This window comes from Atractosteus spatula, chromosome 8 (genome assembly GCF_055471065.1).
Source record: "Atractosteus spatula isolate fAtrSpa1 chromosome 8, fAtrSpa1.hap1, whole genome shotgun sequence".
Classification (NCBI taxonomy): domain Eukaryota; kingdom Metazoa; phylum Chordata; class Actinopteri; order Semionotiformes; family Lepisosteidae; genus Atractosteus; species Atractosteus spatula.
This window is the reverse complement of record NC_142713.1, coordinates 42,957,428-42,972,678: the sequence shown is the minus strand read 5'-3', so window position 1 is coordinate 42,972,678 and position 15,251 is coordinate 42,957,428. Positions and strand designations below refer to the sequence as shown.

At 34.7% G+C, this 15,251-nt stretch overlaps 1 protein-coding gene across 3 annotated transcripts in view; it reads right to left on the bottom strand.

Moving 5' to 3' along the window:
- Positions 1 to 15,251, bottom strand: part of lrrk2 (leucine-rich repeat kinase 2) — a 53,125-nt gene that overhangs the window by 20,640 nt on the left and 17,234 nt on the right. For all 3 annotated transcript variants that reach the window (XM_088923860.1, XM_088923861.1, XM_088923863.1), the window contains 15 exons: positions 14,566 to 14,748; positions 13,003 to 13,115; positions 11,829 to 11,901; positions 11,179 to 11,390; positions 10,453 to 10,703; positions 8,822 to 8,970; positions 7,477 to 7,570; positions 6,974 to 7,160; positions 6,276 to 6,457; positions 5,599 to 5,822; positions 5,244 to 5,371; positions 4,610 to 4,828; positions 2,051 to 2,252; positions 1,517 to 1,605; positions 58 to 245 (listed from right to left, as the gene is read on the bottom strand). In XM_088923860.1, coding sequence (XP_088779986.1) covers positions 58 to 245; positions 1,517 to 1,605; positions 2,051 to 2,252; positions 4,610 to 4,828; positions 5,244 to 5,371; positions 5,599 to 5,822; positions 6,276 to 6,457; positions 6,974 to 7,160; positions 7,477 to 7,570; positions 8,822 to 8,970; positions 10,453 to 10,703; positions 11,179 to 11,390; positions 11,829 to 11,901; positions 13,003 to 13,115; positions 14,566 to 14,748 — 2,494 coding nt within the window. The remainder of the gene's footprint in view (positions 1 to 57; positions 246 to 1,516; positions 1,606 to 2,050; positions 2,253 to 4,609; positions 4,829 to 5,243; positions 5,372 to 5,598; positions 5,823 to 6,275; positions 6,458 to 6,973; positions 7,161 to 7,476; positions 7,571 to 8,821; positions 8,971 to 10,452; positions 10,704 to 11,178; positions 11,391 to 11,828; positions 11,902 to 13,002; positions 13,116 to 14,565; positions 14,749 to 15,251) is intronic.

Below are 15,251 nucleotides of genomic sequence, written 5' to 3'. Positions count from 1 at the left end.
GCCTTTCTTGCAGGGTTTTATTTGTATTTTCTCATCTTTTCTACATTTGGTGTTTACCTGCTAGGAATAAGAAGCTGATCTTCTCCAAAAGGCAGTGCAATCTGAAACTTCTCAAGCAGCTTGAAATATTGAGTAACATAATTTCTGGGGAAACTCTTTTTTTCAAAAAGGAAGTTTTCCACCACAGAACGCTGAACAATGCCTTTTGGATATTTTGACAATCCTTCTCCATTTAGAGTTAATATCTTTAAAACAAACAAGCAAAAAGCAAATGATTAAAAAACAAATTTCAATATGAAGAAGCTCTGCTAACTTTACTTAAATAACTGTTACAAATAACAAGATGGCTTCTTAGAAATGAGACCACATTATACAGAGGCCTCAAGTACACTGATGCCACTTGATTCTAATTACTGTAAATAAGTATAATAGTACTTTAGCAAATCTAAACCAAAACCCAACAATATAAGTGTACCATTACAATGTGATGGCAGAGTCACAGAATCCATACTAATAAATTTCATCTGATTCCCAAATCACAGGATTGTCACAAGATTTGTTGCCAGCAGATGATAAAGGAGGATAATTAATATTAAAACATATATTGTTACGCAAACATATCCCCATTTAATGCTATGTCTTTCATGTCCAGTATTATCCTGATCAGGAAAATATGATTGCTGTGTTGTCAACGTTACAGACCTACACTTGTTTCAGGTGGAAATAGAAATGGGCAAATCTACAATTAAATGGACCAGAGCAAGTGGAAGGGACCTTGTGTTTAAGTGTGTGCTGTGTTTGTTACTGGGGTATTTAAGAGTTGTTGGGGACTAACTGTAGAAATAGATGGAGTATTATTGAATGGTTAGTGGAGATGTAGAAGAATCACTTTTGTTTTGTTCTGACAAACTACTGTATCATTAAACACACATAGTTTTGCACTGTTTCAAAACTCATTACAACATAAAATCACATTCAAAAACTTTCCTAGAGAAACTGCAAAATTACTCTGAAACACGAACTAGGTGTTAAATATCCATTTCATGTTTTGGTAGCAGTACAGAGGAGATAGTAAAGAATAGTAGCAATTTAAAGATGGTGGGTTTGTCCTTTGCTATAGACACTTCTGTAAAACCCATGAGCAGATTTCCCCAATTGCTCCAGACCATCCCATTATAGATAGGATAAACCTACAATGGACTAGTGTCTCATCTATACGTTTGTCATGCACTTTCAGTCAGTCCACTTAATGTAACAAAAATAGACTAATCACCAGCCTGATGAGCCTTTAACCTCGTATGAGGACTTTACTTTCTACTATCAAACAGTAATTTATATGCCACTATCCGGAATTTGCTCATAGAGTAGTTTCATATCTTCTTTATCTTCTTATTGTCATTTGATACTTCAATTTGGAACTTTAGCATTTTGTTTTCACTGGATTCTAGGGATTCCCCGTAGTATTAATTTACTCACAACAAACAAGAGACTTTTGAAAACAGGACTGATTGAGTACCTGGGAAATTATGTTACACAGCCATTGTGGGTCAACAAAGTACAAGTCCCTCAGCTGAAGTGCAGGATCATCAAAGTGTAGGAGGACGCCTGAACATGCAGAAAGCAACACAGGATGAATCAAGAACTTTTGTAAGAGTCAATAGTCACTGACACTATCTCACACAAAGGATTTCTTTCACATCTGATAAATCAATATCTCATCAACTAGTGTACAGTAACTTGACAACACTCCGTCCTAGTCCATCAAACAAAGTTAACTTTCTTTTATCTTAATCTGCTGTTAACAGAAAAATCCTAAATGTTATTTGAAAGAAATAATGGAAGGCATGGGCTGAAACACAAAACACCTAATTGATGAGTTACTCACAATAATGCTTGTTACATTAAGTACCCCTGAGAATTTAATTCACCCAAGAAAATCAGAAATTCCACCTTTACTGGGTAATTATTCCATTTACAGGAGATAAAAGCTAATACTGTATAGATTGTTTTATTCACTTCCATGAGATATTCTCTGAAAACCAGCTCTTACCAGATTCACTGAGGAAGTGAATAGCATGAGGAAGTTCACTTTCATCAAGATGAAGTTGATTTTCCTGAACTATATCCAGTAAGCGTTGCTGGCAAATGACCGGAAATTCTGCTGGCACCCTCTCACGTTCCTGAAGGATTTTTTTCTCCAGCTCCAAGTAACTGTCAGGGATCAGTTGACCAATGACTGGCTGATCTTGAATCTTTGTGAGGACAGAAAATAGTCAAATGTTTTTGTATTAACCAGTCAATACTCAATAATTCACCAATAAAGTATTGATAAATCAATGTATAAGGTGTGTTTTACTCATACTAAAGTATTAGTTAAATAATATAATAAAAGATAATAAAGTTAAAAATCCACTTAAGTTTTTATAAGATTTTGCTGGTCTTTTCAAAATGCGCTCACAATGAAAAACTTCAACTTCAGTACATGTTGTTTTTTTAAGAAAAATATAATCCATCTATCCATTTTCTAACTCTTTCATCGAGTACAGGGTTGTTGGGGAGCAGGATACTATCCCAGCAGGCAAAGGACTCAAGGCAGGTTACACCCTAGACAGGATGCCAGTCTAATGCAGAAATATAAAATATACACTATACAGTATAAATCTATTTATTCTTTGAATTTGTAACTTTGTTACTCTGACAGTATATTGCATTAGTTTACTCAACTAAGATGTGTTCGAACATTTTAATGCTGTTCAAGTACACTAAAAATATTTACACGCAGCAGGTAAAATAAGTGCAACTTTCAACATCCCTGTCACATTATCATTTTCGACCATACGGTAGGGCTATTAAATTGATTAATTCTAATTTAGTTTATGAGTTTAATTGTAATTTAGTTTCACTTACTAGTCTACAATTTCAATCTGTAGCATCATCACAAGCCATATGCTTGTATGGACAATAAACATACACTAACATAAATCACAACTACATTTGTCAAAGGACCGCTGAAATGTACAGAGAGGCTGGGAGAGCTCTATTTCACTGCAATACTGAAATCCACAAGTATATTTGCCTCTCTGATCAGGTAAGTGTCCTTTTTATAATACTTATAATAGTATAAAAAACATTTATAATCTCTTTAGAAAAAAATATTTTTGACCAAATATGCACAGCATTCTTTTAAATAATTTTAGATAGTGTAGATGTAGTTTTGAAAAAAAAGGCCACAATCCATATTTCCTGTGCAAGATCAGAATTTGTGCCAGAACTGATCTTAGTTTGAGCACTAATCTGTTTACCCGAATTAAGCATGCTCATAATAAGATTATGATCAGAATTGGATGTACAATCAGGCTCTGGTGTGCTACACAGTCATTTGAAACCTGTCCTCATGTATCCACATTTCAAGCCACAAAGTGGATTCATGTTTCCAGGACTTTTAAAAGCACTCAGCAGACTAATGTTTGATACAACTGAGTAAGGACTTTAAAAAAGCATAACATAATAATCTAGAGAAGTGAACAACCACACTAATCAGGACCAACCCCAGCATGGTAATGGAACCATGGAAAGAAACTGATCACGAAAATGTATTAGTATACTGAATTCAAACAACATTTGTACTTAAATGAAGGCAAGTGATCAGAAACCAAAGGCAATGAAATACTGTATGAAGCTTCTATGTAACATAAGCTATGTAAATAAACATAACAGATACAGCACCCCATGTAGGAGCTCCATTGTTATGACCATATACTGTCATATGAGAGTGAATAAGAGAATGAATACAGGTTTTCTCTTCCATTTACTGACATTACACATCGTGCAAAAACTGAATTTGTTCCTTTAAAAATGTTGCTTCTCATCACTGATCTAGACATCTAGACATAACTTAATTTGTATTGTTATTGCACATTTTAGGGGACAATTTGGTTTTGTATTTACAAGACAAAAAAATACTAAATAAAAAATAAAATAACACCTGTTGGTAAAATGTGTATTTGATCAGGAAGGTATAATTAGCCCTTAACTTACAATCAATTGCCTCATGGAATTGTCACCTGGATACTACAAAAAATAACTTGATCATCATTAAAGGTTTTCTTCTTACTCCTTCATCAGTTCACATTAAGTGAATTAAGTGTAACGCCATTAGATCTCATCAGCTTTGTAACCATGTTAGATTTTCATCTGGCTCATCCCTTGATGGGGATGGCAGAGAACACAGAGTAGTTCACTAGTGGGTAAGCCTCTGAACTCACAACTGACAGGTTGTTGGCTCAGGTCCGTGCTGGAGACACTTCTGTTGAACTTTTGATTTACCCCCACTGCTTCAGCCACCCAGATGTTTAAATGGAGACCATTATTCCCGTGATGGACCCAAAGTCAATCTGGTGTGGTGGCAGAGGTGGGTCAGGTCACAGGCTCTCAGTCTGTTTAATAACACTATCTAGGATGAATTCCAGCCAGATGGTGTGATGTTACCTTTATTTACCATTCCCTGTCAATCTTAACTATCTGTTATAGATTACTGTCACAATACCTAGGAAATATTCAGTTATAAAATAAAATAAACCATAAATGAAAAGAAAAGTCAATGTGTTACCTTGAAGTTCATGACTTCTTTCACAATGGCTTTGCGCAGTTTCCCAATGGAATCAGAGTCCTCGGTGGCTGTGACAATATGACAGTCTCTAATGACAGGGAATCCTTGGTGATTCAGAAGCTCATTGCTGATTTTCACAACACAGGCCTGAAGATGCTTCTCCTCTGTCACATCCATGTGGGTGCCAACCAGTATCACTGGAGAAGATGATGCTCTTGCCTTAAAGAAATCCAGCATGGATAAGAGGGAATGACTGGTCAAAGTGAAACTCGTTTAAAAGATTATACTTATTCATTTAGTCATTGCTGGTTCAGGCCAAATGCACTGCATTATAAAAATACATTTTTAAAATGTATTCCCTAGTAGATGGGAAAAAGTCTAACTGAATTGACTCCCATATTTTGATATTTTTTAATATAAAGAAAGTTAGAATACAGTACAAGAAATAAAAATGCCATATGCAAAAGGATTACTCAGAAATGAATAGATCCAGGACAATCCAATAAAAACATTAGGAAAATACAAAACAGAACTCTGTAGTTTCCATGAGTAATTCAGTTACCTGACCCCCTTTCTGTTTTCCTGGCATTATATTCACTTTTGTAAGGGTGTTTTGATTTATTTAAATCCTTACCTTAATGTTGAATAACCAGGGTTTAATAGCGTCAACTTCAGCTGCTCCTTTGCTCAGATCATAAACCACTAGATATAAAGCTCTAGGAGTCAGGAAGTGAGTGTGAGAACCATAAAACTCCTCTCGCCCTTTGTAAAAACATGGAATACAATTTGTTCAAGTAAAACCAAAAACACTCATGGACATAAATATAAATATTCTAATACACATATATTTGTATGCATTTGATATCTAGGAAACATACTGTAACATTTTAAATTAAAACATTAATACATTTGGTCTATGTAAATTAATGTTTGTTTTCAAACTTGCTTATTTCAGTATCAGTAAACGTGCATTCTAATTTTTAGCATACCAGAAAAGTCCCAGACATTTAAAACAATGCTCTTTTTTCCTTTGTCACGGATGGCCCAGTCCTTAACATCTATTGCCACTGCCATCTTTTCAGTACGACACTGTGAGCGTTTAAGTTTCATGAGCTGGTTGAGCAGCGCAGTTTTACCACTTTCAGAATTGCCCACTACTATCAGTTTCATCCTATAGTAGGGGACGGACTTCTTCAGACGTTGCTGGAGAAATCTGACAAATGGATAAATGAATATGAAGAGCGAATACATTTTGACAACACACTGCAGATGGAATCAAGTGAAATGTCAGCAAAGCCATGGAAAGACAAAAAAAAATAAGATATATTTTAAAAACTATTTTTTTCCAGTGTTCCCATTCTGACTAAGCAGATAAGGCACACACTTACTGCATTTCCAAGTCACGATGGATGCATCAGTTAAATAAGAGTTTAATACTCTTGCAATTCACAGTATGCATCTAATTGATATATAACTTTCTTTTACACAAAACAAAAGATAAATTGCTTCAAACTAGTTACTGCAAATAATTTTAATGTTAATTTAATGATAAAAATTATATAAAACATCATGTAATAAAATGACAGGTATAATATCAAAACTCTCTGAAATGGCAAGAGACAAAGAAAAGATTCTTCTTATTAAATAAAAACAAACCAATTTTTACCTTATTATGTCCTTTGTTTTGCTACCTATGTGTTTCAGATCTAGGTCTAGCTGCAGCTCATCTAAAGGCAGGTCCCAGAGTCGCTCCAGCTTGCCCATTTCATTTGGAAAGGACCTTAGGTCACTGTTTTTACTGACATCTAAGGACGTCACATTTTCAAGGAGTCCGATCTGAGGAGGAATCTGGGAAAAACAGAACAAACAAAGGGTTTCCACATTTTGAATTTTATCACCAGATTTCTTTTAATAGGTCAGATAGCTTTTTGAAAGATACTAAATATTTTTATTGTTCATTTTAATAATTTAATGTCCTACAAAATTTGAAAATATTGCTCATGTCCATGCAATACTATAGATTTTCTGGAACATCAGAGGGTTGAAGAAAACTACCTATAAAAACAATAAAAGAGAAAACTTCAAGGGGACCTCAAAACTTGACAGACCTCAGGCCTGACCATTACCAGTGTAGACAACCCCAAATGGACAGAGAATTATCTTGAAAAAGACAGACAACCCAAAGACAAATTTAGCCCATTATAGTATTGTGCAGCCTTAAGGTGACCCTTAAATGTTATATGACACCTTGCAGTGTATATTAAAGTATGTTTCAAACCACATATTAAATGAAAATCAAGGTTTGCATTAAAAAAAAAAACATCTCATTTATAGAAGTTCTGTCTATTAGAAATATTTATTTACCTCCTTCAGCTTGTTCTTGCAGAGATGCAGCTTTTCCAGTCTGGCCCACTTGTAGACTGGTCCACTAAGGTTTAACTCACTGATCTGGTTGTGGCTGAACACCAGCTCTCTCAAATTACTAGACTCCCACTCTGAGGGACTTGGGAGGACTGTGATTTGGTTGTTTCGCATGTCAATTGATCGCAGACTGCAGGTGAAAATGTATACATTAAAAACAAAAGTCAACTACAGTACATGTACATACTGTATACGAGGCAAATATTTTAAAATAAAATAACAATTTAAAAAATAAACTCATTTTGAGTTTCTTAAAAAATATTTTCATTTTCTCAGACATTTTATAAATCAATAGCTAACAATAAGCAAGTACTGAAAGACTGCTGTGATGCAGTGAGGAAAATGTCTCAATATTTGTATGCAGAAGATGATGTTTTCACATAGCCTTTTTGTAGAAACAAACTATTCAGTACTAAAATGTGAAAACTGTTAAAAATGGTACTTACTAGGGAAGCTTAACAATTGCATCTGGAACGCAAGTAAATTCATTGTGAGATAATTTTATTGTTGTTAGTTTTGATGGCAGATCAGGCAAATGTCCTGTCAAAAGTATTGAATCAGTTGTTATGTGGTGACACTACACAGAAACATAATGTCAAAAAACATATCCTTTCTTTTATTGTATTGTTTTTGTGTCTTGCACTTTAAATAGAGAAGGAACACATTTAAGACTTGCGAAACAAAATGAAATCTGTGGAGTACACAGAAATACAACAGGGTGATTAATGAGCACTGCTTTAAGTGCATCAATCTCTGATGAATCAAATAAGCCTCAGTCTGTGCTGCCTCATTACAATGTGCTGTCAATGGGAACGGTGTCAGTGTGCACCTCCACAACCTTGTGGAAAGTCAGGGTTTTTTATATTGTCTAAAAGCCTGGCTATACAAACAGTGGTTGTGGTTGCAAATGAAATGTTCTATACTGTACTTCAAATTATTACTGAAAATATTTTAAAGGTATGAATTACTATATAAAAATATAATTTTAGTAGCCATGTAACAGCCCCAATTTTTGTTTTTGGTGGTCATTTGTAAGCGGTTCTGATGCTGAAACATAGTATTGTCAACAGTGTAGTCACTTCCTCACTGGTATCTCTGAACAGCACAGTGAGAGGCCAGTACATTATGTACTATATTTGTCTGACATGTGTCCTGGTCCAAGGCATCTGTGCTTGTTGCTGAAGCACACTTACTATCAATGCTCCTAGACTGTTGTCATTCTGGCCAGTACTACAGATGATTATATCTTTTTCAAGCACTTGCAAATATTATCCAGCTTTGTGTCCCTGCAGAATTCTTTATTCCCTTACACAATGTATGCATATATTTTGTTCAGAGAGGGTTCTTTTTAATATTGTTATACATGCTGTCTTTCATTCCTAGATTTAATTAGCCAATCTAATAATTAGAAATTAAAACACTATTATCAACCTGGCATGTCCAGTTATTCAAAAGCAGCTATATTCAACTATAATCATATTTATTAAATTCCCATTTGATTCAGGCAACCAAATTGAATACCTGTGAGTGGAAGGTCACTTATTGACTGGAAACCTTGTAAGGACACAATGAATACCCCCTCTCCCCCCTCCACCAGAGAGGTACTTGATCTTAGAAAAGCTGTAATGTAACTGTGATGTAACAAATGTTTTTTGCATGAACAGAAATTAAAAGACGCTGCTAAGCTGAAAAAGCTAGCACATCAATTTAAACAACAATGGCATTTAATTTTGTTGTTACGAAATTGACAAAGAATTAAATGGAACATTGAAGTACAGGAGCTGTACTTACTGAGTTTGTTCATAGAAACATTAAACGACTCCAATTTGGGGCAATCAGAGAGAAAATTCTCACAAATCTCCATAATATCATTTTTGCTAACATCCAAGACCCTCAACTCAGGCAAGGGGAGTGGAGAAGTTATTTCTGCAATTTTATTCCTAAAACAACAAGTGATGGGGGAGACAAGCAACATAATACCTTAATACATTTCTGTCTGCTTTTCTTCTTAAATACACAATTTGTAAAATGTAAAATAACACAAAAAATAGCTCAAAAGAATGGTATATATGTTGTATATATACTTTCCAAAATAAAATATGTTTAACCCTCCAAGCTTCATCAAACATAAAATAAAATCAATAAATCAATAAAATATTTATGTAGTGCTGGGATCAACATGAAATTTCCATATTAGGAAAAACAGTAATTTAAGATACAGATATATGCTTGCATATTCATGTATGCAGCGTTATGGAAGATCATGTGAAGAAGTAAAAATACTGTTTAGGTTTTAAGTTCAAATTTACTTTTTTCCATCCCCTTCACTACTTAAAAAAATATATATTTTAAAATATATTATAGATCTATGGCACAGATACTTGCCTACATGTTACAGTACATTTTCTCAAAAGCTGATGAATATAACATTTCTACAATATATTGTATAGTCATGGGTAAAGTTTCCACAGTGTATGTGATGATATGACAGCACAAATAAAATCAGATCTTTACCAAACGCTACTGAATTTCAGTACTTTAAAAAATTCCTAATACAAATAATTAGTTTTAATTTGTTTTAGAATGAGGCAATAATAACCTATTTGCATTTAAACATTTTTAAAGTTTATTACTGCAAATTATTAAACACTCGGGATGACTAATATGACATGGCTTCACATTTGTCTTTATATTATACAATTCATATTCTCTTTCTCTGGATGCAGGAGAAAAAATGTATGCATCCTTTCTACCATCCTTCCTGATATTTAACTTCAGCAGTTACACTTTTAAATTTTATTAGCCAAATATGTATTCTACTGGGAAGCTGTTTTCTGTATTTTCAGTTTACCATTTTATACAGTACTTCTTTTTTTCACTTCCAGATGCCAGCAGAAGAAAGCATTTTGCTAGGCAGACAGTCTCCTGTAGCTTGGCGTTAGTCTCAATTATGTTTAAGACATGAAATGGCGTGCTGTACTGGCTACATCTCTGTACTCGAAAGAGGAAATAACTTAATTCTGACTGTCTTTTGTGCATTTGTAAGAAGTCAAAGTTATCAATTACTGTAGATCTACTGTAAAGGACTTGAAAATCCTTTCTATCTATTGAATAATTAAAATCAACATGAATATTTTAATTTTACCACCATAAAGAAACCTAAAAATATTTGGAAAACTTGGATATCTGTGCCAGTGCTATATTTAATTGAAGGGTGAGAACACTAATGAATGCCACTGAGCATAAGTTTAACTGAAATATTCTGTAACTCAACAGAAAAATAAAAATACTGTGACAGTTATTTTTCAACAAAAATGTGTCAAAGCTTTTTTTCTTACCTCTGGTAGTTTCTGAGGTTTCTGCATTTGCAATATTAAAATATGTAAAATAAATCTCTGATGTGTACTTTTGGTTCTACTTACCCTTCAAGGTACAGTTCCTCCAACGTTTGTATAACTTGCCCAAGGTGGTCAGGAAAAGAAGAAAGTTGGTTATAGGACAACACAAGCTGCTTCAGGTTTGAGCATCTTATCATGGGGTCCAGTGACAGGCAAGGGCCAATGTCATTCCTTGACAAATTGAGAACCTTGAGGGAGAGCATGCTTAGCACACCAGTAGGCAAGGACTGGAACTTATTGCTGTGTAGGTCCAAGTGAGTCACACCTTTCAGAGTCTTAAACATAGGAAGAAAGAAAAGGTATCCGATGTATCAGTGAATAATAAAAATATAATGAAAAACTCTAAACATGCAACAAATGAGGTTTGAAACCAATAACACTTTTAATGACTCTTACAAAGAACAAAGGACAAAAAAATATTTTAAGCAAATTTGTATCATCCTGAAAATTGAGTTTGGATGTACACATATAGCAGGATGTTTTATTTTCAAAATGTAAATGATTTGAAGACATGGAAATGTAATATGTATGTGAAACGGTAATAAGTAAACCTGACCACATTTTGTAACAAAATTAAATAATTTTGATTTTTTAGATATAGTGGGGTCAATATTTCACCCTTAATCTCTTTTTTCCTTTACTCTTATACCACTAGACCACTAGGCCTGTTATTATGCCCCATTTAAATGTTTGCAAAATGTTTAACAGTTAGGTCTAACATACAAGAAAGCAAAGGAATAGTATACATACTTCACACAGTGTCAGAGAAAATTCTGTCAGGTTGTTCTGATTCAGCTCCAGCCTTACTATGTGTTCCAAGTAAGCTGTGATCGAGTTCTGCCCAGCAATGGTGTTTAGACTGTCTAATTCATTCCCAGAAAGGTCAAGTAACTTAATACATTCCTTGTCCACGTAAAACAAAGATGAATGCTCTGGTGATGTTAGAATTGAAGAAAATCTACCTGTTAGAGTGACAAAAGTGCATTAATATCATGCAGTTGGGAACATTATATTGCTGGCTGTTTATTTAAACAATTACAATGTTCCATAGTTTTCACTAGATTATCATTACATTACAAAAATCTTTAGAAAATGAATCAGAAAGCATGTTATCCTGGTGAAGGGCATGGGAAGCTACAGCCTATTCTGGAACCAAAGGGCACAAAAAGGACCCAGAGCATGCACTCCCACTGTAAGGAATACCAATCCTCTGCAAAGACATGGGGAAAGGGACACTTTAGAAAAGCTATCGAAGATAGGGGAGAAAATTAAGACCCTGGCAAAAACTAAGGCAAACTAAAGGAGAACATGCAAACCACCCAAGCATTTGGATACCGGCACTGGCACGGGAAGGTAGCCAATTCAGCAATTTCAGAATAAGTGAAACATTAATCACTAACTTTTCTGGTTTGACGACCTCCTGCTCAACCTCTGACGATGCACCTCACTTTGCTCTGAATCCCCACTTTCTCCCTGTACAGAAAAAAGAAAAGGGTTGTTTCCTTTATCTCTTTAACTTTCAACTTCCATAAAAAAAGAAATATGGCTTCGCTTGTTTTTCAGTAAATATAATTTAACTGAATTGTTCTGCAGGCATGTTTATAGTCTCCTCCATACACATCATGCTGTACCAATCGATCTCTTTGTTCAAATCCCCTAGAAAATTTAGAACAACCCAACAGACCCCTACAGGTAGGCACAGCATACAAACTGAAAATGGGCATTAATAAGAGGTGGCCTATTAAAAAATACAAAAAATATTTTATAATCTCATTTTTGCGACTTCCAAATTATTGGAAACCGGGTGGGGTTAGTGTACAGTTAAAACTCGACTTGCAAATGTTGCAATGACCCGTAAAGAGGGAGCTCTCTTCTAATTTTATTCTTGCTTAATTAGATTTATTGATGGAAATTAAACTTGTTCAGTCTTAAAACTAAAACAAATACATGACTGCTGATAGTAAAATGATTTGCTGTCATGTCTGCAGTTTTGGTTAGAAATCTGTTATTTGGTAGAAGGCAACCTGCAGGGGAACCAAATTCTCTCTGTATGTCAGATTGAGAACTCTCATCCCTGCACACAACTTTGGTCAATTTTGGCCCCTACAATGTAGCTCTTGCTTGTAACCCTATTGAGAGTCTATTTAGGCAAGACAGAACAACAAACTATTGAAAAAAAACTATGCACAGAAAATGTTGATGAAGGCTTCACAGATCAAAAGATGAGGAATAATGTATACAGTACATCAAATTTAAAATGGTACTGCAGAACGGAATTAAATCAAAACTTCAGCCCATCCTTAGTTTCAAACTCATGGGAGTTTGATGGGAGTTTTTTGTCAGAGCCTTCTTCCTCTTACCTCATGAAACCATATCCTGAAAGTTTTATTTACAGGGAGGATAGAGAGTTTTGATGCTATCCAGGCCATGGCTGGTTTTCTAAAATATGTGATTTATACAATTCATTATTTATTTTTGACTACAGCAATTCACATGGCTGCCTTACATTTTAATTAGATTGGCTATATTACTACCATTTATGGAAAACCTTCCTTAGATAAAAAATAATCCTACCTCAGAACTGGGATGTCTATGTCTTACTTTCTGAGCAGTTACAAAACTTCCACGGAATTCCCCAGAAAGATCAGACTGAGATATCCTCTTTATATGAAGTATCCCATCGCTACCTGTTAGATTTTAAGACATAAATAACATATTATCAGAAACGTTTTTTAACAAGTTTACTGTGGAATCAGTGGTTTCCAACAATTATTCCAAGTGAGGACTAGCTAGTGTCAAAAATTTTCCAAAATGTTGTTTTTTCTTGCTGGTTTCTACAATACCTACAGTATGATACATTTAAAAAAATACATTTCTTACATGTATACTGTATTACAATTGAGTCAGAAATACTTAAGAAAAAATGTTAACATCAAGTTAACAATATACTTACTGCTTTTTACTGAGTTACTGTATTATTTTTATGGAAGAGCATTTAAGAAACGTTGCATTTACAAAGGAATTCAAAAAGAAGCCTATAGGCTTGAGTGCTGATTTCCCATGGTTAAGGGTTCTTGGAGCTCTGGGTGTGGGTTGCATTCTCCTGGCATGGTGTAGGTCCACTCAACCCTTCAAGTGTAAGGTAAACGCCAATAATAACAAAGCCATTCTGAGCGATTACATTCATCCTAGGGTGAAGCATTTTTATCCTGAAGAGAGTGGATTCTTCCACAATGACAGAACCCCTATCCACAGGGTATGTGGGGTCACTGATTGATTTGATGAACATGAAAACAATATAAACTTTATGCCATAACTGTCCCAGTTACCAGATATCAACCCAACTGATCACCTGAGTGGCGCCTGAGGCTGTATTTCACACAACAAACAATAAAACACAAAATGACGGAATTTCTTGTGGAAGAATTGTGTAGCAACCTCCCAATAGTGTTCCAGACTGAGTTCGAGACTGAGTCTGAGTTTTGTATGTTATGTATCATATGTGTTCTGTAGTTCAATGAATTACTTATTTAAGGTATTGCATATTTATTTTTACTATTTTACTGTTAATTTAAGTCAATTACTTTGCATGGGAATATGTCTATTATGCATTTAAATTTGTCTAGAAATGAAGAGCATGCTAACATAAATGCGGGACATTGAGTACTGCAATACGTTAAGTTAAGTTAAGGCTGTTTTACATTTTGCATTTCCATGTAGTCCAATGTTCAGTGTGATTAAACCTGATTGCATGCAATCAATCAGAAGCAAGAGCATCTCACAGCCAAGAGATTGCCATGTGACTCGTCACTGCTCACTGACTGGATATTTGTCCATGGTGAACTTACAGTATCTGCTCACAAGGAAATAGAGCTTCTCTTCATAGCTAGTGAAAGCATGCAATCTGATCAAGATTGCACAGTGCAACAATGTGATCTATGACAAAAATGTGATTGCAAGGAGTGTATTCCATAGCTGCCTTTAAACATATGACATACTTTTTTTCTAGTTATCTTACAAAGACTGATTTTGAACTGCTTTGAACCGTGGTTGGTAACCCCTAACTTAAATTATTTATTGTAATCACAGGAAACATGAAAATACCAATGTGCAAATTAACACCAAAATCATCCCTACCATCACTTTCTATGTCTTCATTTATAAAAGCACTGCTGTCATCCTGAGGTAAAAACACCCAGTCTTCGGTTTCATCTGATGTATATCCCGAACTGGACACATCAGAAATGGATCTCTGAGACTTCAAGGCAGCCTGTCGTTTCTGGTATTTCAAAATGACTCTAGATAGCGAAATCCCTTTGCCTGTACATGGAACATAAAATGAAATAATTTCTATAATTAATAAATTTGATGTGACATTTAAAGAAACAGATATCTAAAATGTATTCAGCCCAAGGAAAGCTACACAGGACAGTCAAGAAATAATAACTCATTTTAATAGTGTCATGTGTTAGACATAGGCATGCAAGATGGTTTGTTGTTTTGCCCCTCTCTTGTTTCGGAAAACACTGCGTCACTGAAGTTCCTTGATTGAAGAGGTAAAGATGTTAAGATTGTCTTTACAACGCAGGGTATTTTTGAGAGGAAATTCCAGATGTTTGACACTAGATTTCTTCTGGATAATATATGCAAAGCTCATTTTGCGTGATACTTGAAAGCTAGACCACAAAGATGAGAAAGGAATGGCAAAGGTAAACCAATGAAGACAGAAGTGATTGAATTCTAGAACTTTACACATAAGCACATAAGAACAATTACAAATGAAGGAGGTCATTTGACACATTTACTGAAGCTGGTGTCAGGAC